The sequence below is a fragment of the Peromyscus californicus genome, unplaced genomic scaffold, assembly GCF_007827085.1.
Source record: "Peromyscus californicus insignis strain IS unplaced genomic scaffold, ASM782708v3 Scaffold_6__1_contigs__length_162567912, whole genome shotgun sequence".
Taxonomy (NCBI): domain Eukaryota; kingdom Metazoa; phylum Chordata; class Mammalia; order Rodentia; family Cricetidae; genus Peromyscus; species Peromyscus californicus.
This window is the reverse complement of record NW_026294584.1, coordinates 153997849-154024891: the sequence shown is the minus strand read 5'-3', so window position 1 is coordinate 154024891 and position 27043 is coordinate 153997849. Positions and strand designations below refer to the sequence as shown.

The window sequence follows — 27043 nt, the reverse complement described above, 5'->3', positions numbered from 1 at the left end:
CAGGTTAGGCTGCTGTTTCAGCAAATTCAAGATGCCATTCATCAAAGAAAGTTGCCATGCTTTGTGGGTTGTATTAGAGTGCATTCCAATCTTCCTGGCCCCTTACCTGACAATAATGTGTAAGCTGATAAATTAACACAAATGACTGCCTTGTCCCAGGTAGAACTGGCTCAATAGTCATGTGCCCTTCATCATCAAAATAGCAGAAATTTAAGAAGAAAACTTGGCCTTACCAGGGAATTTGCTCCTCAGATAGTTAACCAATGTGATGTGTGCCCACAGTATTTGCCTGTACCTTCTTTCCAATCATTTATGGCAAATGGATGTTACTCATTGTGGAATTTGGTAAATTAAAATATGTACATGTGACGATGAATACTTAATCAGGGTTTCAATGGCCACTGTGCAAAATCGGGAAGTCTCCAAGCATGTGATAGCTCATTGCTTAAATTGTTTTTCATAAATGGGGATTCCTAAAATTATAAATTGGATAATGGATCTGAATATATTAGTAAAGCATTTCAGCAATTTTGTTGCCAGTGGCAAATTGTGCATAAAACAGGCATTCCTTATTATCCTCAAGGACTAGGCATCATTGAGTGAGTCCACAGCAATCTCAAGATGCAACTTCAAAAAATTAAGAGGGAGGAGTTAAACCCTCAGTCACCGCATAATACATTGAATCATACCCTCTTCATTTTGAATTTTTTGAATGTGGATGCACATGAACAATCTGCCATGGATAGATTTTGGCATGATGGCATCAGAGCAAATTTTGCTCAGGTGAAATGGAAGGATCCTTGCACTGGATTCTGGAAGGGTCCCAACCCTGTTTTAATATGGGGTCAAGGGCATGTTTGTGTTTTTTCACAGGGAGAAAATGAAGCCCGATGACTGCCTGAGCACTTGCTACAGTGTGTGGAACAGAGGAACGCCGGCCCTGATGACATACAGTGCTGATGCTCCCCAGGGAAATTGGGGTGAGATTTGCTGAACCTGCGTTCCTGATCCTCCTTTGTTACATCCTGCAGTCTGGAAAGGGAAGAAATGATTCCCAGCTTCCTGATAGACCTGCTGCACAAATTTCCCAGACCTCTGTGAATTCTAATCATTCTGAATTCAGCTGAGGAACACCTATCTGTTTGTAACTGGGTGTTTGGTCATTTATCCACACTATATCTTTGGATGCAGAGGTCACCTTTGCCAGTATAGTGTTCATTTGCTGATTGCCCAGAGGAAACAGAAAGCCTGGAGAACAGCTGCCTCAGAGATTTCACCCCTGTGAGAAAGAGACCCATTGGAGCAATCGAACACTGCCCTCAAACTCATGGAGATCCACCTGCCTCTGCCTCCCAAGTGCTAGGATTAAAGGCGTGTGCTACCACTACCTGGCCAGAGTCAGCTTTTTAATAAAACAGAACAGCATAAAATAATACTTCAATATTATCCACAGCCAATAGACATCTGAATCTCTGCAAAACTGAATCCAATGATCAGAGGGAGAAATCAGAGCAAGTCGAGAACACAAAAGGCTTAGAAATAAGAAATTCTGGGCATGGATCAGATGAGTAGCAGGAGGAACAAGGGGTTATGGTCCTCCAGAGGGCTGTGCACTGGGGGTACCTGCATCACGCCCAGGTATGGGGTATGATAGGGGTGGCAACATCCAGGGCTCAAAGGTCAGTAACAGAAGTCAACTGGGAGATACAGTAAGCAGGAAAAAAGACATCTTTCAAAAGCAGAGCAATGGAAATGGGTTGCAAACAGGAGGCCTTAGAGAAGTATCTGATGCACCTTCATGACTTAAACAGCGGGCTGCATTGAGTCAATGAGAGGGGCAGAGACTAAGAAAGTTCTAGTCTGCATCCAGCGTAGAGGCAAACAAAAGCAGTCTGGCTCCTAGAAACCCTGAAAACTTTGTAGCATGAAGCTCAGTGACAATTTGACTGTGCTCAGTTGGGCTCCCATCTTTGCAACAAAACTTGAAAGCACAAATCTGACACAAATCTGAGAATTGTTTTCTGTCACAGAATATTCCCAACTACTTGAAATTGATCTTCAAAATTCATAAAAATTAATGGCAAAATATCCATTACAAAAGTGTAATAAAAAGAGACTTCTGGTTTCAGTAGGAATGTCTCAACCATGTACTACAACAGAAAAATTGCTGGATAAATGCAAGTTGTATCTTTTCTGGACCTTAGCAATGAACCGATGTTATCAGGCTGACAGCTAACTCAAATCTTGAAAGAGTTAGATAAGGTAGCTCGAACCTCTGCCTAGTTGGGAAACACTGTATTTGGATGGAGATTGTCTGGGTGGGTGTCATATGTTCATGTTCATACCTTTTTTCAAGGTGGTGATGTGGATAGGTGTGGCTTCATCAAGGTTATTAGGTCACTGCTGCTCTCAGAAGGGACTGTTCCTTTTTAGAAAATCTAATTCATTCCATGGAGAGTGGGCTTTTAGCAGAACTACAAGCCTGGCTCCTTGGTTGCTCTGGCCTCCTGCCTCACCATGTGATCTCTTCCACCCTTACCCACAGCCCTGTGATGTATTCTGCCACAAGACTCTCATCAGACATCATGCATGCATAACTTTTTCTGAGGAGCTGTGGACAAATGTCTGTTTACCCCCAGATAAGACATCAATGACAGACTAAAGCAACAGTTCCACTGTCTGTCTTGGTGAACCAGCGAGCTTAATGGGCTTTCTTATGGGTGCATGGGAGAACGGTTAACAGAACTTGGGGCACTTCAAAAGAGCCATATCACCAAAAGGTTTCAGCCCAGAAAGATTGCTGACTTCCCAGAGTTGATAGATGGAATCTCTCCTTCAGGTAACATTATACCCTATATAGTCCAGCATTTCCCAAGACTATATGAAACCAGATCTGTGGTGGGCAGGAGGGACAGACAGAAATTCAGGTGAGGGTCTAATAAACATCCTGTTCCTTGTTAGATTTTTGTTAACTGATACAAGATAGAATCTTAATTGAGAACATGACCCCATCAGATTAAACTGTAGGCTAGCCTGTAGGACATTCTTTTGCTTAATTATTGATGTGGGAGGGCCAAATCCATTGTGGGTTGTGCCCCAGCTGGGCAAGTAGTCCTGGGGTATACAAGAAAGCAGGTTGAGCAAGCCATGGAGATCAAGGCAGTTAATAGTATTTGTTCGTAGACTGTTTCAGTTCCTGCCTCTAGGTTCCTACCTGGAATTGCTGCCCTGAATATCCTCAGTCATGGACTAAGGCTTATAAGCTGAAATAAACTGTTCATTTCTCAAGTTGCTTTTGATTAGTGTGTTATCACAGCAGCAGAAAGCTAACTATGACAGTCTTGTTGTGTGTTCCACATTCTAGAACATGCTGGGCCATTTCATCCTTTCTCTCTGAAGCTACCCAACATCTCCTCTCTCCCAACCCCATGTAGCTACTTATAAACGCTGGTTTTCTCTCTTCCTCTCCTCCATCAACCTCCTTCATGTAGTCTCTGAGATTTATAGCTTTCCTGCCCTGGTTTTTTTTCTTTTAAATTCTAATAAAATTGTCCATGAGCTAAACAAACAAACGAACAAAACAACAAGCAAACAAAAAAATATATATTTTGTTTTTCCTGGAAAAGAATAATGCTTACTGACTTAGCCTGTGGGTTCCCCCCCAGATTTCTGTGTCAATGATTAAGAGATCTCTTCTTAGTTCCTCAGTGGAAGGACAGGCTACCATGTGTAACTTCCAGATCCATTCCCAGTTACTAGCAAAATTCATGTTGCACAACTTTCTTATACTGACTTCTGGTAAAAACTCCTACCACATGAGGGATTATTTAAAGGACTTAATTCAGATAATGTCAGAGATGTTTTGAATTAGAATCTGTGGATCAGGACTATAGTCTTTCATATGTATATAGAATGAGTATATATATATATATATGTATGTATATATATGTATATGTATATATATATGTGTGTGTGTGTGTGTGTGTGTGTGTGTGTGTGTGTGTGTGTGTGACAGTTGATTAAAAATTATTTCCCATACCTCATTTGTTTGGACATTTGGTCTCCAGAGGTGGGTGTTGTGCAGGAGTTTTATGGAACATTTAGGAGTTACAGACTTGCTGAAGGAAGTATGTCACTGGAAGAGCACTTTGAGGTTTTATAGTCTGGCCTCAACTCATATTCCCTATGTTTCTGCTTCCTGTATGTGGGTGAAATGTGATCGGCCATTTTCCTGCTCCTGCCACCATGGCCCTCGGCCTGTTGCCAAGTCTTTACCACCAGGATGGGCCCTATATATCTAGAACTGCAAAATAAATCATTTTCCCTCTGGGTTACATTTTTGTCAGGGTATTTTTTCACAACAACAGAAAAGTCATTAATGTAATAGGCAATTTTAATGCAAACAAAATGTTTTAACCTATGACAATAAAACAAGTACATCCTCTACCATCTATTATACTAGATCCATTCTCACTAGAAAATACAATATCCAGAGATTTTTGTCTTATTCACTCTACTTCATATCTTGATTTCAGTGAGTATTTATATAATATATACATATATACATACATGTAAGTGTATATGTATCACATCCAAAAAAAAAAAACAGACAAATACAACATTGGTAAATGGTGAACTCTAATATCCTCTAATACACACTTTGTCTGGCACACACTTGTCTCAGAGAGCTGACAGATGGAGTGAAGGCTCATTTATTCAATGGTCTTTGCTTTCGTCAGTCAATGTGGGATTTTCCAATCCATTGTCATGGCTCTTAGAATGCATTGTATGTTAAGTTTTCTGAAAGTCATAGCTTGTAATTTTTTAATGTTTCTGTTCTATTCCTCAGTACTATAAGAGCATGTAAAAAGAAGATGCATGTGCTGTTAAACACAATTTCAAATTAATAATTCTGCAAAATATACAACTGAACATGGATACCAGAGGATGCTATGTCATGAAGTCCTCCATCAGCAGAGACTCTGGGTGTGAATAGAACTATTCAAATTTTGATTTTTAAAGATACCAGGTGTTTTCTCCTTATAGAGGCAACCAATTTCTCTCCTTCCTTTGTCCCTCTGCAAATCCTAGCCACTTATTTTATTGAGTTATGTATGCTTAAGTGAATTTTTTTCTATTGTATACTAACCAGTTTTTATGCTTTAAATTTGTACAGATCATATATTCCAATCCTAGCCTCCAATGCACACCTATGCCCTGACAACGATGCTCCTAGTCTGCTTGATTTGTAGTTTCTTTTCTTTATAAATTCATAGGATTATCCATTATTCATCATATGAAGTGTGGAAATCTTCAATGAAAGGACCGGAAACTGGTTGGAAGCACAGCAACAGATGTAACTTTTGCTTTTCTTAAAGAGGTGTTTCAGTGTATGATCCACCAGAAGGTACAGAATGGTATCCATTTTTATTTAACGATTCTGGAATTGCTTCATCTGTGACTTTTCCACCATTTTCCAATGTTTTGCTATCTTTTCTTTCATATTTTTTCTTCAGAGCATAAATAAATACAACATATAAAATAAGTGCTGGAGCTTTTAAAGATGTGACCAAACCCAAGTAGATGGTTCTAGGGAAAAAAATGGGACAAATATTATTTTGTATTATGTAGTATAGCATTTATCTCAAGTATGTGGACCTTAAAGGCAAAAATTGAAATTATATATAAAACATTAAATTATAAAGGCAGAAAACAAACAGTTCCAAAATCCAAAATGGATTTTGTCCGTTGGGCCATAAAGACTTTGAGATTATTTCTAAAGAATTGTCAAGACATAGAAAGTAAACTCCAGCTGACTCTAACTTTCTAGTGGAAGAGAGGAATATTCAGATCCTTCTCCCGCAAGCCATCATATCCCTCTCAATGTACGGAGAGAGTACCAAGAAATACATTTGACTTTCACAGCCCAAATATCCAGGACCGCTGAAAGTGAGACTTAGCACATAGGACTATAGAAAGCCACTCTCCCATCTGTGCCTTATACCACAACCCTAACGGACTATAGTAGTCTCTTTACCATAATATTTTATGTCTAATTCTCAAGAAAAGAAACAGAAATCATGCAAAAAGGAATAAAACAATAACCATGGATCGAAGAAAATGGATAGTCTTTAAACCCAGTCATTGATTTGCCGGCATGTTGAGATGATCAGAATGGAGACATGATACTAACTACACCCTATCACCCACCATGACATCAACTCCATCATGACAGCAGGTCCACCATGGCAACACCACCACCATGATACAAATATCATCATGACATCAACACTACCATGAATCAACTCCACTATGGCACCGATACCATTGGCAGCAATTTGCACAACAAGAACTCTTATTTGTGATTGGTGCAGCGTGATTTGGAAGATAGCCTGACAATGTCTTACAAACTAGAATAAGGGGGACATACTGTCCTTCAACACACATCATTTGATATCCATTGGCCGTGGAAGCCGGCCTCTGTGGTTCTGCCTCTTTGTAGGGTTCACTTGTATTTTGCTCTTTTGGGGAGCTCAGGAGATCTAGAACACTTCCTTATGACTGTATCACTCAATCCAGTTTCTTCTTCTAATTTGTCTTTTGTCTTTAGGTGTTGCCTAAAATAATTTCTGTCATGTAGAGTTTTAAAAATACTTTAACATTTTCTGTCACATTTTTGAGGGATTGGGTCATTATACAAATATACTTGTGCACCCCAAATAGTTTTATTTTAAATCTACTTTGAGTAATATCTGTTCAATAATTAATCAATACTCAAATTTGCAATTAATTATTTTCTAAGAAATGTTTCACTTTGTTCTTCTAAATTACCGTTAAGTTGTCTTCTCTCCCCATGAATAGTATATAAATACTCCTCCTTTTCCCTCTTTATAACACACCCCATATCCTGCTTCAGAAGACAGAGCCAATGATGTATGGGGTATGAGCAGAGTTTTTGGAGATAAAACCATAATTGAGCAAAAATATATCTCTTTCACTTCAAACTGCATGACTTTGGGCAAGTTATTCATTATCCTTGAACTTTTCCATCTTTGTATTTAAGGTAAAAATATAAACATAAATTTGCTATTGTTTCTACTAGCATTAAAATGAGATTACCTGATACAATACTGAATATGAAGTAAGGGTTGATTAATGATAACATTAATTATTGAATTGAAAATAATACTATATGGAGCTAACGAGATTGCTCAGAGATCAAGAACACTGACTACTCTCATGAGAAACCTGGGTTGTCCCCAGAATTCACATGCTGGGTCACAAACATCTATAATTCCAGTTCTAGAGAGCCTGACTTCACATGACCTCTGCTGGCACTACACATATGTGGTGCACACACATACATGTAGGTAAACATACTTGTACACATTAATAAAAGCTTAACAAAAAGAAATGACACCACTTAGCAATTAACATAGTATATTTATGACAACTCACCCAAACAATTCAGAGTTATATGCCCTACATGCTCCTCGTGCTCCACAGCTGGTGACAGACCACTTCATACACGTTTTGTCAATTAAGGCCCCAAAATAGACTGGAGCTAAAATTCCTCCTACAACATGAAAGGAAAAGCTGTCAACCCAAAATACACACTTCAAATGTAACTAGGGGGTATATCACATTGATACATTATGAAGAAAGTAACAGTTGAAAACCTTGTAGAACAATTTCATTGTTTCTGCTTTGATATGTGCAAGAATTAATGTTAGTAGATTTCTCAAAAGATCATACCATAGAGTAACGTCATAAACATCTTTTATCTATCCCTACTCTTCCGACATACATACGGAAGAAGGAATTCTACCTGCCTGTAAACTCTATTCTTGCAACACAAATTAGCTGAAGCCTATCTAGTGAAAAGGAGAGTGCTATTAGTAAAACATGGCCACATGTCATTTCTTTCATCATTGGAATCATCTGGAATAATTGGAATAGAATTTTAACTTTATCATTAGTGGAAATAGTATTTCTCAAAATCCTACAAAGGTAGGAGCTTATTCAACTTTTTTTTTTTTTAGAAAACTAAAAGGCTGGAGAGATGGGTCAATGGTTTAGAGCACTTACTGCTCTTGAAAGCATCAACATTCATTTCCCCGAATCTACATCAGGGAAGTCACTGCCAGTTCCAGGGGATCTGATTACCTCTTCTGGACCCCATGTGCATGTATGCAGGTGGTGCACATACAGAAAAACATGCATACACCATTACACATAAATAAAGCTAACTACCTAAGCAAACAAATAAAATAAAAAAAATGTTAAAGGTGAAAAAATAAAACTAAAAATGGAATTCTTATTTCAGGAAACTTTCCCCAGAGAAGTGGAGGCTCAGAATCTCCTGCCGTGGGATGTTGGCTTCTAGGGTCAGACTCCACCTCCTCTTTTTGGTGTCATCTGATTCCATGACCTGGCATTTTCTTTTCACTGATTTTGTATATGCTTAAATATCTTTTGATGTGTCCTGAGCAGTTCAACTTGGGCCCTTGTGGGTAAATTTTGTTTTTGTGTCTTCCAATTTCAAAGTTTCAATAGTTGACCTAAACTAGTTTTTGTTGTGGTATGCAAAAATACAATACAAGGTTTCTTCAGAGCACATGTATACTATAGTGACACAACTGTTTCTTACTGATATTTAATCAACTCTGAGATTGACTCAGTTTTTAAACTGGCCCCAGATTGGAGGGACATATTAGTAGAGGTCTCACTCAGAAGCTCTGTGGTTCTTTTTCTTAGGTATTTTGATGAACAAATCTCAAATTTTGTCATGTAAGAAAGTAATTCATATATCACAATTTTACGATTTCATAAAATTACTCTATTTTCATTCTTAAAGATTTATGTATAACTAATTTCTATGTTCATATCTGTGCATGCTTATGAGTGCAGTGCTAGAAAGGTCAGAAAAGGGCATCCTTTCCCCAGAGTTCAAGTTGCAGGCAGCTGCAAATCATTTGATATGATGATAGGAACTGAACTCTGAACCCTCTACGAACAGCACATGCCATCAGCTACTGAATGTGATGTCACTTCAGCTCCTGTTCCCACTTTTCTCAGAAAGAGTAGTTGATAATGGCCTGATAACAGAGGCCAATGTAGCCAAATAAAAACTGGTCTGAGGAACCACTTTAGTAGTTTGTGTTTCCAAAAAATTGGGGCCATCTTTTGAGAAATGAAAAATATATATCAATGATACATAATTCCTGTGTGATGATACTGGTGTTAGTGGACTTGCTGAACTAAATATTTTAGCTAAGAAAGCTGGTGTTGGTCATTGTTAGAATTTACTATTTTCCAGTAAGTTATTTTCCAAGTAACTTATTCAGTTTAGTATATCGTAGAGATGCTTGATAGTGTTCAGTGATATTGTCTGAAGACAGTTGTCTGTGAATTAGAAGTGTGGTGTTTAGAATATGCTTTCCTCATAGAGATGTTTAAGTTTGATGAAGTCACATATTGGACATAACATTATCAAAAGTTCCTACTTGTGATGGCAAGTTCCCTTTTCTTTATGTTTTATGATGTTAGAAGAATTTCTTTTATTCTCCAAGTCTCTCCTTAGAATATCAGGAGACATGCTAACCACACAACACTTAGGTTTGGGAGGCAGTTAGAAGTATGGAGTTTCATTTGGATTTGGAAGTTGGGGACTGTTGGAACATATAGAAGCTTCCAGCCTGGAGTGAGATGCATGGAGAACTACCAAGAGGCCCTCCTACCTACCCCACCCACCTCATTTCCCACTTACAATTCCTTTTTTCCCCCTTTGAGGATCCAAGATATTGTCTCCTACACAAGTCTTGAACAGCTTCTCTCCACTGTCATCAGCCAGGGTTGTTTCTTTTTTCCACCTGCAAAGGTGCTGGGGGTAGACCCCTTCTGTCTCCTTTGCTGATCTTTAAATTTAGCTTTGCATCAGTAGTTGTTTCTAATTAGATCTCTACTCCATCCATAGGTGATTGATTTTCCTTTTTTCCCCCTATTTCTTTATATATAAGCATTCAATGCCTACAAGTCTTACAGAGGTTGTGTTAGAAGTTGTGAAAGTGACAACAGACATCTAGGGGCAAATGGGGATAAAAGATGGAGATACTTCCTTAAATCTCTGTCAATTACATCTTTTGAATATTTAAGAATTTGGAGCCTAGGGTTCTAATCTTGACATGGAAATCACAATTCTTGAGTTTGCTTTCAGTTAAAGTCTTCTGTTTATCCAAGGTGATGATGGGTTCTAGAGCACGGGTTCTCTTTTCCTTTTGCATGCTGAGTTGCTGGTAAAGGCTCCAGAGCCTCCAGAACCAGGCAGTGGGAAGCCAGGCCATCATCTTCAGTTTCTGTTCTGTACAGACTCAAACTGACCTAGTTCCCAGCACTCAAGGCACATGAGGCATTACCTAAAGATGTCATGTGTGGAGCTGGCCCTTTACTCTGCCCACCTGAAAGAAGCACTCCTCAATGCAAAGGACTCTGGGAAGTCCAATACCTGTGATAACATCCTACAGACAGGATGATCCCTTGGTCTAGCCTTAGCTTTGCAGTTAGCTAATCAATTCTTTCAGGTCACTTGGGTTCTTCCATCTCCTACCACTTTCATTTACTAGAAATAGAAAGGATTTTTAAGTCTTTAAACTTACCTTAAAACTGGAACTTGTTTATGTTCAGCTTTTTAAGCTTGGCATGAATATTTACTACCTGAATTTGACATGTTTACCATACCTAGCGCACGTATAACCAGCGAGTGGAAACCCATTGCAAGTGATTTCAATTCAGGTTGGACAGTCCTGCAATAAGATAAAATCACAGAAACATTTAAACACATCTTTAAAATGCTAAGTTAGATTTAACCTTGAAATGCTTGTTGGTGATATTTTTCTTTATGGTTGCATTGAAACCCTCAAGGGAATGGCCCATGTGTTATAAAGATATCATTCTGAGCCCCATGAGAGGCTAATAGCTCAATGATAAAGATTACTCTAATTCACTAATTTGCTGTGCTATGATTTCAAGAGAGTCCAGCATCCGTTTTACTTAATTAAAAAAATTATGTTGAGACTCTGTAGCCCAGGCTGGCCTTGAACTCACAGCAAACCTCCTGCTTCAGCCTCCTAAAGTGCTGAGCTTACAGATGTGAGTAACTAAATTAGGTTGCATTTTTATGTTTTCTTCTGTAAAAATGCTGTGAAAATATCTGTAGTAAGGTTTATTATGTCTACAAAGACATTGATTTCCTATGGTCCATTCAGCCCAGTTCCTGGGAAAAGACCAGATGCCTGCATCTAGATATAGGTCTCAGCACACACTCTGCTTCCTTATTTTTATTATCGATGTTAACAGAGAAGTCTACTAATGTGGTAACACAAATTACATCATATAACCAGAAGAGTCAAGAAAGATATGAATTCTGGACAATCCTGTATATAGCTGTTATGTTAAAAGTAGAGAACATGTTATCACTGTGCTCAGAAATACACTCAGGGCTGGAGAAGTGGCATAACATTAAGAGTCTTTGCTGTCCCTGTAGAGGACCAGATTTCAGTTCCCAGCATCCACACTGGGTAACTCACAACCACTTGTAACTTTAGCTCCAGGGGATGCAATACACTCTTCCAGCCTCTTCAGGCACCTGCACTCACATAAACATACATATACACAGAAACACACATACACATAAGCAAAATATGAAATAAATCTTTAAAAAGGTGTTATAAAAAAAACACGTTCTTGTATCTACAAAGTCATCTCCGTAATTCCAACTTTCTGTGTTTAATGAGCTGGTGACACTCCCACTTCTGTTAAAATCTAATCCATATTGAGGATAATGAAATTATATGGGACAATGGGTGGGTAGAATGTAAGTCCTGCTTAAATACTTTTACTGAAATACTGAATCAATGATATATTTTCCATTGCCTTCAAATACTTGATGCATATTTATTCAGAGGGCTAAGTAGATACACCATGCAGTGAAGTGGGAGAAACCACTTAGCTTCTCTTGCCTCCATTTCCTTATTTGCTAAGTGATAACTGTTCTTCATATCATGTGTTGTGAGGATCCAATATGTATCAGCACTTTGAGCCTCAGTTTTCTTGACATGTGACTGATCCTTAATCCTTGTAGGAAAGATACCACTTCCTGAGGTTTTAAAAACCATATTCCAAAAATCTGGTTGCTTCCTCTCAATCCCAGGGATTATGGCAGCTAAAATAGAAAGATCTCTTGAACAGTAGGGTATATGACATGCCAGGGCAACATAGTGAAACTCTGTCTCAAAAACAAAGGAATAAATGAATAAATGAAGTCAAGAGAGCTTCTACAACTAAACAGTTAAAAGATTAAACATAGTATAATAAAAATTTGAACATCATAGTTATGTGTTAGGATAGAAAGAAAGTACAGGTTGATGAAGGACAGTGGCCCAATGTTAATTGAGCACTGCACCCAAGCAACAGCAAACCATGCCTTCTATTCAAGGAGATGGGTTTTGTTTTTTATTGTGTTTTATTGATTCTGTAAGTGAGATGAAGGAAATCAGCAGGAAGGGGCACTTGGCTTGTTCACTGAAATGTCCTTCTCAAATGTCAGATTTGTCAAGAGGGACTTGGAGAAGGGATGTTAGTTCATTCCTGCTTGAGTCCTTGAACCTTAGTGTCGCTGGTCCCTAAAGGGTGGACTTGGCTTATATACTAGAAACACATGAGCTGAATTGGTTTTATAATCCACATGTATTTTCACTTCAGGAGGGTGCTTAGCTTGCAGGAGAATGGGGAGGACTTTGCTGACAGAATTAATGTTTGCTGGATATCCAACAACTTAATGGGAATGATATCTGTGTGACAGAATGATGTGCATGTACAGCAACACACTCTCCCACATTCATACGAATGATACCCACACGTAGCCAAATGCTTGTGCTCCAGCTGCATGCACACTCACTGGTGTACTTACTTGTGTGAGCATTGACACACACACATTACAGATTCGGCTATCTTTCATTAAGCATAATTCCTACCTCACTTCTCATATGGTGCACCTCAGTATTGTGTGAACACCTCTGAATAATGTAATAGAAACCCAAGAATCTAGATTTTTTTTATAAATTAATCAATTACTGAGCAATTTGTGCTTGAGAGAACAAATGAAATCTGAATTCATTCTCTGCTGTTCTCTTTCATGACAGTTAGACACCAGGACTCATTGTTTCAGGAGATGACTTCTAAGTGAGATACAAGAACCCTAATTAGATAGGCAGCTCAGGAGGGTGATGCCAGTTTTACTATTTGTGAAAGATAAAGCTCTCTTCATTTCCTGGCTGATCCACATCATTAAATTTAAGTTTAAAAACTTCTGAAACAGCCTTTCTTGGGCATTTGGGATTAATATTTTTATTCATCCTAAATTCATGAGTTTTGAGGAGACTTTGTGCAACTTAGTGTATCTTTAGTAAATAAGGAATACTCTCCTTCTAGGTAGACTACATTATACTTTAGGTGAGCTGATCCTGTGGAATAGCTCAATGTAATATGGGGTCAGAGTAGAATTTAAACAATGCAGGTTCTATTTAAATGTCTATCCTCATTTCAACAGGAATTAAAACCTCTTCTCTCCTTTCTCTTTGGGCTTTAGGGAATTTTAATAAACACACAGTTTACAAGTATAAACAGATATTAACTCGGCAACATACTGAGATAAATACATTTTTAAAATCCACACACAAATTGCACATGTGTTTAATTTTAGGTGTGGCTGAGTAATGAACTTGGTCAAATGGAGCTTGTGTTACCTGCTCTCTTCCCAGCCCTCCCTTCTCACTTGTCCCACACTCTTCTCAACACTTCTTGCCGATCCACTACCTTTCCTCTCCTGATACTTTAGCTCTTTGCATGTCAGGGTTTAAAACCTGAACCCACTTCCCTCCTAAAGACTTCATCTGGCCACTTTTTCAGATCAAGGGATCAAACTACACTTTTTTTGAGATGTTATCTTTGAGATAATCACAGTTCCTGGCTTACCTTAAACTAGGTTCCTTTTTCCTCATCTCCATAGCAACACTTCCCTTATAGTGTTAGGGTCATTTTATAATTATGTGCTTGTTTTAGTGATAATTTGTTTCATGATGGTCTTTCTTTACTTTGGGATGTATGGCCACAAGAACTTATCTGTTAACTTACCTTCTGATATTCTTCAAGCACAATATTTTACCTAAATATTTGTCTAAAAAGAGAATGAATCAACTATTTCCACATATTTTTCTTTTGCCTATAGGCTATTATGGAAGAGTGGATCAAAAGTTATTCTATGGATGAATTAAAACTTTTGAAATACTATTTTTAAATTTTGAAATGATATGTATTCATTTATTTATGTGTACCTATCTCTCTGTGGGTGTGTTTTGGTGCCCTCAGAGCCCAGAAGATAGTGTCAGAGGCCAATGAGCTGGAGTTACAGGTGGTTGCAAGCTACTTGAGGTGGATGCTGAGATTTGAAATAAGGGCCTCTGAAAGAGCAGCAAGTGCTTTTTATTGATAAGCCATCTTTCCATCCTGGGAATGTTATTATTGACTGGAGTTTAAGTTTATCAGATTTCCAAAAAGTTTTTCTTTTATTAAGATCACTAAACAATCCTCAAGACAGAATGGAACTGACCACAAAAGTTCTTGTAAAATCAAAGAGAGAATCAAAAATTCTCTTGCAATTGAGAAAATTGCCAATAATTCTATATTTTAAGTGTCTCAGCAAGATGAGAGTTCATGGAACCTAGATTTACTAATGAAAGAAGCATACACAAAGTTACTATTTTAGGGTTGAACTAATAAAATAATCATGAGAATATGTGCTCTTGGATAATTAAAATGGTTCAACATATGAGCTTATGTCCTAAATATAAGACAGTAGACATCAGCAAATATATTTATAGTCTAATATACATGACTAATATAGATGCCTTAAAAATTCATAATCAGACTGGGAGGAAGCTCAGTCATTAAATCTCTTGCCTTATAAATGTAAGGATCTGAGTTTGGGTCCCCAGAACTTCTCTGCATTCCCATCTGTGATCGGAGAGGTGACCAGCAAGTTTTTGAAAATTAGAGGCAGCTGACCTGACTTCCATGGTTGGAGTAGCAGGTACTTGACTGATGTCAAAGATAATTATCTGAGCTGTAAATGGGCACCCACACATGTGTCAGCTCTCACATGTGCACCCCACACAGAAATACTCAAACATGCACAAAAAACAAAGTATACTCACTTTATCAGAATCAAGATAAAAGAGGTGCTCCCCATTGCAACAGAGAAAGAATTAAAGACTTGAAAAGTTATATAAAAGTAGTAGTTGGTTTTGCACTTGTCTCTTGGGCATTCACCCAAATGGGCTGAATGATTGCTGTTCTGGAAACCAGAGTCTCTGATACAACTGCAGTTATAGAATACCTAAAAGACAGATTTGAAATGTTACAGAATGTGTTTGCAAAACATGAAAGTTCATTAAATATGTACCATTATATTTTTAAAAGTTTATTCCATTTTTAAAAAGTGTTTATAGTTTAAAAACTTCTACAAAAACACAGTTGTTTAGTAACTGAAAGACAACATAATTCTCCATATTTATTTCTGGACAAGAGCATTTAATTTGCTCCTAATAATTCATCTCCAATGTCAAAGTTATAAAAGAATTGAAGGAAATAGTGTTTTAAACTGTGCATAGTTTCCTCATTCAGACAAGTTCTTTTCCATCATTGTCTTTCTCTGACTTTGATGTTCTATATTACATTCACTTACTCCACTTAAAATGTCTGCTGTGTGTCAGCCACATTCCTTGAGGAAAGGTTGCCCAGAGACTATAGCATTTGACAGTTTCAGTGGGACCAAATTCTGAAATGAGAGCCACCTGCACAAATGGGTTGAGCCACACAGGGGGTATGGGAATCAAGGATCCTGACAAATGTGGCAGTGCATGTCAATAATTCCAGAACTTAAGAAGCTGCGGCAAGAGAATTCTGTGTGCAAGGGTAGCCTTGGCTACATACCAAGATCTGTCTCAAAAACATTAAATCATAACTGGTTGTGTATCCAATGTTTGAATTAGGGAAAGGTAAAAGGAGATAACTGCCTAACTTTCTGAGATTTTGAATAGATTAGCAGTACGTGCAACACCATAAATGATTTTCATGCTTGGGAGTCAGCAGTTGACTGAGGATAACTCATAGTTCACAGGATAAGTTAGCTTTAACTGTCAACTGGACACAGCCTAGAGTCAGGAGGGATGAAAGCTATGAATAAAGAACTGCCTAAATCAGATTGGCCTGTGGACGTGTCTGTGAGGGATTGCCTTGATTATAAATAGCAAAGTGGCATGGTATGGGATATATTAGGCAGGTATGAAAGGGATTCTAGATTATCTGGGTAGAAGCACTAGCTTTGGGGAATTCAGAGCTGACAGATGAGAACTGGACAGTCAGGTAAGAGTGAAGTCAGCATTGATTCTCAGAGAGCCAGAAGGGAAGGGAGCCCGGAATTAGATTCATAAAATTCTGTAGAACATTGCATGTTTTGTCTGCGTGCTGATTTAAGATTCTCCCTTAACATCTGAGGTTTAAGTAATTCTCACTGATGACAGTTAGATGCTTGAGTCAGAAAAGTACTTTCAGAAATCCCTTAGTATATCCAGGTTCCAAAAGGCAATGTTCTGACTCTTGAAAATGAAAAATTGAAAGTTGAATAATCTCATATTAGAATTCAAGGAACAGAAAAGTCTGATGGTGTATGAAGCAGGACTTCATGTGGAGATTTGTTAATCTCCCAGCCTTTACAACAGTAGATCATATAGGAACCTATTTTTGTATCTTTTTCTCAGAGATCTTACCTCTAGAAAGATTTGATAAGTAACTGTGAAATCTATAGTGCAGTTATGAGCAAGGAAAGGTGAAAAAATGAAAACAGATACTCACTGTATTATTAGGGTTCTTATCCCCACTAGAATATTTGCATCCTGCCAGGCAAGGTGAAATGTAAGTCACTCCATTCTTCCCGCAGATGGGTTCCCATTCGTTTTTATCACAACTGCAGTCTGAATTGCAATATGAAAGTGGTACATCTATGTGAGAGTCCACTGAATTCATTCTGGAGATATATGATGAGAAACATGTCAGAGAGAGACAGAGATAGAGTGAGAAAGACAGAGGGAAGGAAGGAAAGAGTGAAAACAATATAGAAGAAAAGGGAAAGGGGAGGAGGAAGAAGAGAAGGATAGCAAGGGAGAAAATGTAGGGAATGAGGAAGCCTGTGCAGAGAAGAGGAAAATGAGGTTAAGGTAGAAGAAGGGAATGGAGCGGAAGGAAAAGGCTAGTGAGCCTGAAAACTCTTACCCAAGAGAGAACTGATGAGAAATCTGTGTGTGTTACTGCTGTGTGAGCCTACTTAAGCTGCTAGCTACAGTAGATGTTAAGCTTCACAGGAGACTCCAGGCCCTGGCCTTAGGTCAGCTAAAGTGCCAGGATGACTTTGCATTGTGTAGTAACAGTGGGACAGCAAAGGTACAGTTACACTTGGAGTATCCAGATGTCTAATTCCAATGGGACAGTAGCACTGCCAGTTCATAGAGCATGGGAATCCAGTTCAGGGTGAGGAACTGGTCTCTTGTACAGGTATCTGCTAAAATGAACTCTAGATGAAGGTTGTACAGCCGTGGCTGTGAAAGTTGCCTACATCTACACTCACAACAAGCCAAAATGCAGTGGGGAAGACCAAGAGTTTTGGAGTCTAAAACTCTAAATTTGAGTACATGAGAGATAGTAAGGTAACATCCAGGTGTTGCTGGCTGTGTACACTATCTGTTCAAGGGGGGAAAAGATAGCCATGACACATTGTAAACACTCTAACAATGGCATGATCACCGTGACCCAATTTTTCTTTAAAGCAGAAATAAAAACTGATTTTGTGATTCCACCACAGAGCTCCCATCTAGATAAGAGAGCTTCCATCTGGACCAGAGAGAGGCTTCCTGAATCTGTCAGCTCTGTCTGGAACAAGAGTGCTGATAAGACCAAGAACGAATCCACAGGGAGAGGGGCAGACTTCAAGGCAGAAGTACATACGAAAAAATGAAGAGCAATACAGCATCACCAGAACCTAGCCCTCCTCCAACAGCTAGACCTGAACATCACAAAATGGAAGAAGTAGAAGAAAGCAACCTTATGAATAACATCATGAAGAGGCTAGAGGCTTATATAGAAGAAATCAAAAGTGAAATTGAAGAAAAGACAAACAAAAAATGGTAAGAATGCTATAAAAAAAACTAGAGGAAAGAACAAATAAAGCAGAAGAAAACAATAAATCCCTGAAAGAAAATCATGAAAAAGCAATGAAACAAATGAAAGAAACAGTCCAAGACCTGAAAAGGGGAATAGAAAAAATGAAGAAGACACAAACAGAGGGAATGCTGGAAATAGAAAATCTGAGTAAATGAACAGGAACTTCAGATGCAAGTATAACCAACAGAATGCAAGAGATGGAAGAGAGGATCTCTGGTGTTGAAGATACGGTAGAAGAAATAGATTCATCAGTCAAAGAAAACACTAAAGCCAACAAAGTCATGACCCAAAATTTCCAAGACATTTGGGACACCATGAAAAGACCAAACCTATGAATAATAGAGATAGAGGAAGAAGAATACCGACTCAAAGGCACAGAAAATATATTCAACAAGATCATAGAAGAAAACTTTCCCAACTTAAAGAAGGAAATGCCTATGAAGATACAAGAAGCCTATAGAACACCAAACAGACTAGACCCCCCAAAAAAGTCCCCTCGCCACATAATAATTAAACAACTCAACGTACAGAATTAAGAAAGAATATTAAGAGCAGTCTTGTATAATATTAGAGGGACCAGCCTTAATATTATACATCCCAGGGTCTCAGGAGCGAGAACTACTAACGGCGAGGACTATTTTCAGGAAATAGAATCTCAGCACACCGAGCTCTATAGTCCACTTGCTTTAATTCCTCTGGCATAACATCCTTTACACCCAGCTTCAGTTCTGTTCTCATGTCTAGCTCCTTTCTTGGCTGATTTCTCTCTATATTTATCTACTGCTTCCTCTAAGTTCTATCTTAATTCTCTTGTCTTAATTCTGCCTCATCCAGGTCCTTTTCACCTTGTTCTTACCCAGCCAGTACTTCCCCATCTGACTCTTCCTCATCTTCCATCTCGTTCCTCTGGTACTCTCCTCTAGCCCTTCAATCTAATTCTTCTCCATCTCAGTTTGTTCCTCTCAAGTTCTTACCCGTCTAGTTCTTCCATTCTCTTTTCTCTTCTCCATCTCCCCATGCCCTGGAAGTCCTGGTATATAAAGCAAGGCTTCCAGGGTCAAACGGAGGGGTGATAAGAATCACATAGAGAGGCAATAACCATTAATTAACATTTGCAACCCCAAAGGGAAGTGACCAATGGGGAAATGAATTAACTAAAGGCTAAATTCGGGTAATATCTAAGAAGAGGGCTCTTATGTGCTCAACTATAATCTTAGAAAATGTTAAGAATCAATAAGTTGCTAGGTCAATGGAGAAAATAAAACTGTCTTCTTTTTTCCTGTGGCTCCTATCTGTCCAAGCTATCTGCCATTTTACTGCAGGGTGGGGGAAAGTGTGCTCAGTCGCTAGGCAACCTGTGTACAGCTAGATGCCTCTGGTGATAGTTAAAGGGAGATCTGGAACTGGAGGTAAGGTTTGGGAAAGGAGGAAGTAAGGCTTAATTGGCATATCCGCCAGACCTTCTCATACAGGTAGCCTGGATGGTTAAGTCTGTTCTTAGAGAATACAGAGGTATCTCTGATAAAGTATTCTCCTCCATCTGGGGATGGACCTGGCCGGATGCTGCTAATGATGATAATTACAGGGAGGCTTGAACTGGGGTTCTGGCTGAACATAGCTGTCAGCACAGAAGGTTATCTAAATCCTAGAAGTGGTTAGGTAAGGAGTTAGCAGTCTATAAAGTTAGTAAGGCTGTAAGAAAGGAGGGTCCAAGCTGAATTGTGTAAAGCTATTACTTAATGTCCACCTGACCTAGGTGGTATCTCCTTGTGGAATTTACCTTAAATCAGGAGACTTGCATGTGGACTGTTATTACTGCTAGTCCTTGAAAGTGGCCAAGGGAGATATCTGATTCCAGAGAAAGACTTTCCTGAGACTGTTCACCAAATACCTGGAATGTGTATGTCCAGAGAGTGATCAGTCCACACTGTTAGCCCTTCTTGGGGAAAAGTCAATTGGGAAAACTATGAAGGCACACATGACTTTCATAACAGAATACAGCTGATATATAACAAGCCAAGTAACACCAAAAACTCCTTGGGATTTGGCTTCCTCTGGAGGAATTCCCTGATCCCTCCAGTTAGTGACTTTGCCATAACCAGCTGAGTTCTTATAATATATTCCTGCAGCCCGCAGCAGAGCAGCAAAGGAAAAAGGTCAGTGACTTATAAGGGCAAACCCATTAGAATAACATCCAATTTCTCAATGGAGACTTTGAAAGCCAGAAGGACCTGGACAGACGTAAAGCAGACACTAAGAGACCATGGATGCCAGCCTAGACTAATATACCCAGCAAAATTTTCAATCATCATAGACAGAGTGAACAAGACATTCCAAGACAAAGCCAGATTTAAACAATACTTATTCACAAACCCAGCCCTACAGTAAGCACTAGAAGGAACATTCCAGCCTAAGGAAGTCAGATATAACCTCGAAAACACAGGCAATAGATAATGCCACAGCAGTAAACCCCAAAGAAGAGAAGTACACACACACTACCACCAAAAAATAACAGGAACAAACAATCATTGGTCATTAATATCCCTTAATATCAATGGACTTAATTCACCTATAAAAAGACACAGGCTTACAGAATGGATATGAAAGCAGGACCCATCTTTCTGCTGCATACAAGAAACACAACTCAAATTCAAAGATAGACACTACCTAAAAATAAAAGGCTGGGAAAAGATTTTCTAATCAATGGTCTTAAGAAGCAAGCTGGTGTAGCCATCCTAATATTCAGAAAAATAGACTTCAAACTAAAATCAATGAAAAGAGATCAAGAAAGGCATTACATACTCATCACAGGAAAGATCCACCAAGATGAAGTTTCAATTCTGAACATTTATGCCCCAAATACAAGGGCACCCACATATGTAAAAGAAACATTACTAAAGCTTAAACCACATATAAAACCCCACACATTAATAGTGGGAGACTTCAACACCCCACTTTCACCAATGGACAGATCTCCCAAATCCAAACTTAACAGAGAAATAAAGGACTTAACTGATGTTATGACTCAAATGGACTTAATCGATATCTACAGAACATTCCATCCTAACAAAAAAGAATATACCTTCTTCTCAGCACCCCATGGAACCTTCTCTAAAATCAACCACATACTTGGTGACAAAGCAAATCTCAACAAATACAAAACAATTGGAATAACCTCCTGCATTCTATCAGACCACCATGGTTTAAAGTTAGATTTCAAAAACAACAAAAACTACAGAAAACCTACAATCTCACGGAAACTGAATAATGCTCAACTGAATCACCAATGGGTAAAGGAAAAAATAAAGAAATTAAAGACTCCTTAGAGATCAACAAAAATGAAGACACCACATAGCCAAACTTATGGGACACTATGAAAGCAGTGCTACGAGGGAAATTTGTAGCACTAAATGCCCACATAAAGTTGGAGAAATCTCACACTTGTGACTTAACAGCACACATGAAAGCTCTAGAACAAGAAGAAGCAAAGTCTCCCAGGAAGAATAGATGCCAGGAAATTATCAAATTGAGAGCTGAAATCAATAAAATAGAAACAAAGAGAACAATACAAAAAATTAATGAAAGAAAGAGTTGGTTCTTTGAGAAAATCAACAAGATAGACAAGCCCTTATCCAAACTAACCAAAAGACAGAGAGAGAGCACATCCAAATTAACAAAATCAGAAATGAAAAGGGGAACATAACAACAGAAATGAGGAAATCCAGAGAATCATCAGGTCATATTTCAAAAACCTCTACTCCACAAAACTGGAAAATCTAAAAGAAATGGATATTTTTCTGGATAGGTACCACATACTTAAGTTAAATCAAGACCAGATAAACTATTTAAATAGTCCAATAACCCCTAAGTAAATAGAATCAGTCATTAAAAGTCTCCCAACCAAAAAAAGCCCAGGACCAGATGGTTTCAGCACAGAATTCTATCAGATCTTCAAAGAAGAGTTAATACCAACACTCTTTAAATTGTTCCACACAATAAAAACAGAGGAACATTACCAAACTCCTTCTATGAGGCTACAATTACCCTGATTCCTAAACCAAAACAAAGATGCAACAAAGAAAGAGAACTACAGACCAACCTCCCCCATGAACATTGATGTAAAAAACTCAATGAAATACTGGCAAACAAACTCAAAGAACACATCAAAACAATTATCTACCATGATCAAGTAGGCTTCATATGAAAGTCCATTGATGTAATACACCATATAAACAAACTCAAATAAAAAAAACCACATGATCATCTCACTAGATGCAGAAAAGGTATTTGACAAAATCCAACACCCCTTCATGACAAAGGTCTTGGAGTGATCAGGAATACAGGGAACATACCTAAACATAATAAAGGCAATTTACAGCAAGCCAACAGCCAACATCAAATTAAATGGAGAGAAACTCAAAGCGATTCCACTAAAATCAGGAATGAGGCAAGGCTGCTCACTCTCCACATACTTATTCAATATAGTACTTGCCAGAGCAATAAGACAACATAAGGAGATTAAGGGGATACAAATTGGAAAGGAAGAAGTCAAGCTTTCCCTATTTGCAGGTGACATGATAGTATATTTGAGTGACCCCAAAGATTCAACCAAGGAACTGATACAGCTTATAAACACCTTCAGCAACATAGCAGGATACAAGATCAACTCAAAAAATCAGTAGCCCTCCTATATACAATTGACAAACAGGCTGAGAAGGAAATCAGAGATACATCACCCTTTATAATAGCCACAAATGATATAAAATACCTTGGGGTAACACTAACCAAGCAAGTGAAAGACCTATATGACAAGAACTTTAAGTCCCTGAAAAAAGAAATTGAAGAAGATGTCAGAAAATGGAAGGATCTCCCATGCTCATGGATAGGCAGGATTGACATAGCAAAAATGGCAATCTTACCAAAAGCAATCTGCAGATTCAATGCAATCCCCATCAAAATACCCACATAATTCTTCAAAGACCTGGAAAGAATAATACTCAACTTCATATGGAAAAACAAAAAACTCAGGATAGTCAAAAGAATTCTGTACAATAAAACAACCTCTGGAGGCATCATGATCCCTGACCTCAAGCTCTACTATAGAGCTACAGTAATAAAAACAGCTTGGTACTGGCATAAAAACCGACATGTGGACCAATGGAATTGAATTGAAGACCCTGACATTAATCCGCACACTTATGAACATATAAATTTTGACAAAGAAGTCAAAACTGTACAATGGAAAAAAGAAAGCATCTTCAACAAATGGTGCTGGCGTAACTGGATATCAATGTGCAGAAGACTGCAAATAGTTCCATATCTGTCACTGTGCATAAGTGGATCAAAACCTCAACATAAATCCAGTTACTCTGAACCTGATAGAAGAGAAAGTAGGAAGTACTCTTGAACACATTGGCATAGGAGATAACTTCTTAAATATAACAGCAGTAGCATAGACACTGAGGGAAACAATCAATCAATGGGACCTCTTGAAACTGAGAAGCTTTTGTAGAGCAAAGGATACGGTCAACAAGGCATAGCGACAGCCTACAGAGTGGGAAAATTTCTTCACCAACCCCAAATCTGACAGAGGGCTGATATCCAGAATATATAAAGAACTCAAGAAATTAGACATCAAAATTCCCAACACTCCAATTAAGAAATGGGCTATAGAACTAAACAGAGAATTCTCAACAGAGAAAGCTCAAATGGCTGAAAGACATTTAAGGAATTGCTCAACATCCCTAATCATCAGGGAAATGCAAATCAAAACGACTCTGAGATACCACCTTACACCTGTCAGAATGACTAAGATCAAAAACACTGAAGACAGCTTATGCTGGAGAGGATGTGGAGCTAGGGGAACTCTTCTCCACTGCTGGTGGGAATGCAAGCTTGTACAACCACTTTGGAAATCAATATGGCACTTTCTTAGAAAATTGGGAATCAATCTCCCCCAAGATCCAGCTATACCACTCTTGGGCATATACCCAAGGAATGCTCAATCATACCACAAGGGCACTTGCTCAGCTATGTTCATATCAGCATTGTTTGTAATAGCCAGAACCTGGAAACAACCTAGATGCTCTTCAACTGAAGAATGGATAAATAAAAGGTGGTACATATACACAATGGAATACTACTCAGCAGAGAAAAACAATGACATCATGAGGTTTGAAGGCAAATGGATGGATCTAGAAAAAAACATCCTGAGTGAGGTAACCCAGACTCAGAAAAACAAACATGATGTGTACTCACTCATAGGAGGATACTAGATGCAAAACAAAGATGACTAGACTGCTACTCACAACTCCAGGGAGGCTACCTAGAAAACAGGACCCCAAGAAAAAACACAGGGATTGCCCAATGACAGAGAAAAGGATGAGAGCTACATGAACAACCTGGATGTGAGTGGGGGTAATGAAGGTCAAGGGTTGAGGGAAAGAGAGCTTAGGGGAGCGGGAGATCCCAACCAGATCAAGAACAGAGAGGGGACACAAGGAATAAGAGACCATGATAAATGAAGACCATGTGAGAATAGAAAGAAGCAAAGTGCTAGAGAGGTCCCCAGAAATCCACAAAGATACCTCCACAATAGACTACTGCAAATGGTCGAGAGAAAGCCCGAACTGACCTACTCTGGTGATAGGATGGCCAAACACCCTAATTGTCATGCTAGAAACCTCATCCAATGACTGAGGGAACCGGATCCAGAGATCCACAGCCAGGCCCTAGGTGGAGCTCTAGGAGTCCAATTGGCAAGAAAGAGGAGGGTTTGTATGAGCGAGAATTGTTGAGACCAAAATTGGAAAAAGACCAGGGACAAATAGCCAAATGTGAATGAAAACACATGAACTATGAACCAAGAGATGAGGAGCCCCCAACTGGATCAGGCCCTCTGGATAAGTGAGACAGTTGATTAGCTTGATCTGTTTGGGTGTCATCAAGACAGTGGAACCAGGACCTGTCCTCAGTGCATGATCTGGCTGTTTGGAACCTGGGGCTTATGCAGGGACACTTGACTCAGCCTGGGAGGAGGGGACTGGACCTGCCTGGACTGAATCTACTGGGTTGAACTCAATCCCCAGGGGAGTCTTTGCCCTGGAGGAGATGGGAATGGGGGGAGTGTTGGGGGAAGTCAGAGGGTGGGGTTGTGGGAGTGGGGAGGACAAGGGAATCCATGGCTGATATGTAAAATTAAATTAAATTATAAAATAAAAAATTAAAAAAAAACTGATTTTGTGAGATCTCAAAAAGTGATTGTTTGGGAAACTTATAAATTGTAATTCTTATTAACTTACTTATCAACTAAATTCTTACCAACTGTCTAAAGTTTATTAGAAACTTTTTTCAGCCCTATTTTTCTCACACACAGTCTTCTAATCAGTCAACACATCATTCTGTTTGTAAAATGATATATACAAACCCATCATAGGTCAAGGTTAGGCCAGCAAATGGTTTGTTTTCACAGATTAGAGAAAAATTTAATAGCTGAAACACATAGGCTACTGAAGAGGTGAAAAATGCAAACTTGGCAATTCCAACCAGGGTCAATTTGAATTTTTTAATGATATATCCTCCTAAAAACATTCCAGTTGCCATAGTAGGTAGAGTTATAACTCCTGTAAATAAGAGGAAAATGTAATCATTACATAAGCAAGGTTTATTTGTTGTCTTTACAAATGAAATACAGTGTGTCTACAGAAACCCTTCATTTTTGTTGCTTCTTGAGTAGACGTGAATGACCAGAATAAAGATGGAAGACCATTCCCTATGTGGAAAAATAAAAAATAACGTCTTCCTGCCAAAAAGAAGGGCCTCATTTCCTGGTAACAGAACTCAGTTGACGCCTTTGAACGTGTGAATTTTGTGAGGGATACCCCACCCTAGAAATCAATAATGACAATGTATTTAACCTTCAGCATCTAAAATCTTTTTTTTTTTTTTTTTTTTTTTTTTTTTTTTTTTTTTTTTTGGTTTTTCGAGACAGGGTTTCTCTGTGTAGCTTTGCGCCTTTCCTGGGACTCACTTGGTAGCCCAGGCTGGCCTCGAACTCACAGAGATCCACCTGGCTCTGCCTCCCGAGTGCTGGGATTAAAGGTGTGCACCACCACAAGACTGGAATTATTTCATTATTTATTTATGTATATGTATGTGTGTGTGTGTGCATGGGTGGGGTGGACGTGGGTGCAGGTGTGCAGGGGCCAGCTTCAGTAGTGCACCATGTGTCAGGTCCAAAGAAAACTCTAATTCCCCAAACTCCAAAAGGCAGTCTAAATATCCAGAAATGGACTCAATCTGGATGATAGAAGGGTTTCTGGTGATTAGATAAAACTTAGAAACTTGTGAAGTTGGTTCCCCTCTACCAAGAGGAGTCATTTCTCTTATCACTGGCAGAAGAGAGATATGGCTGGCTACATGTGATATCTACTAGCATACCAAAGCTCATACTGACCGGAGGCTCTCTGGGTATCACAACTACCTATTATACATTTCAAAGTCCATGTTAGTCCTTGACCTTTTCACCTCATCTCCTACCCTAAACTTCCTCTGGCTCGTAGTCTGTGCTCTCCAAGCTACTCATGCTCCTTATTTTTGATATGTTCTCACCCATCCTCTGCTTCCTTCCTCCTCCTCCTCCTCCTGCTCTCTCTCTCTCCCTATTCCCCCCTCTTTTTCTGTCTCCCCCTCTCTATGTTGTGCCCTGTTTCTC

The 27043-nt window shown here is 38.8% G+C and overlaps 1 protein-coding gene across 1 annotated transcript in view; it reads right to left on the bottom strand.

Moving 5' to 3' along the window:
* Nucleotides 1–5372: 5372 nt before the first annotated feature.
* Slco1b3 (solute carrier organic anion transporter family member 1B3) overlaps nucleotides 5373–27043 on the bottom strand; it is a 58553-nt gene continuing 36882 nt past the window's right edge. Inside the window, exons 9-14 of the mRNA XM_052721307.1 lie at nucleotides 25757–25952; nucleotides 16969–17140; nucleotides 15270–15451; nucleotides 10738–10802; nucleotides 7459–7576; nucleotides 5373–5589 (exon numbers count right to left, since the gene is read on the bottom strand). Coding sequence (XP_052577267.1) covers nucleotides 5373–5589; nucleotides 7459–7576; nucleotides 10738–10802; nucleotides 15270–15451; nucleotides 16969–17140; nucleotides 25757–25952 — 950 coding nt within the window. The remainder of the gene's footprint in view (nucleotides 5590–7458; nucleotides 7577–10737; nucleotides 10803–15269; nucleotides 15452–16968; nucleotides 17141–25756; nucleotides 25953–27043) is intronic.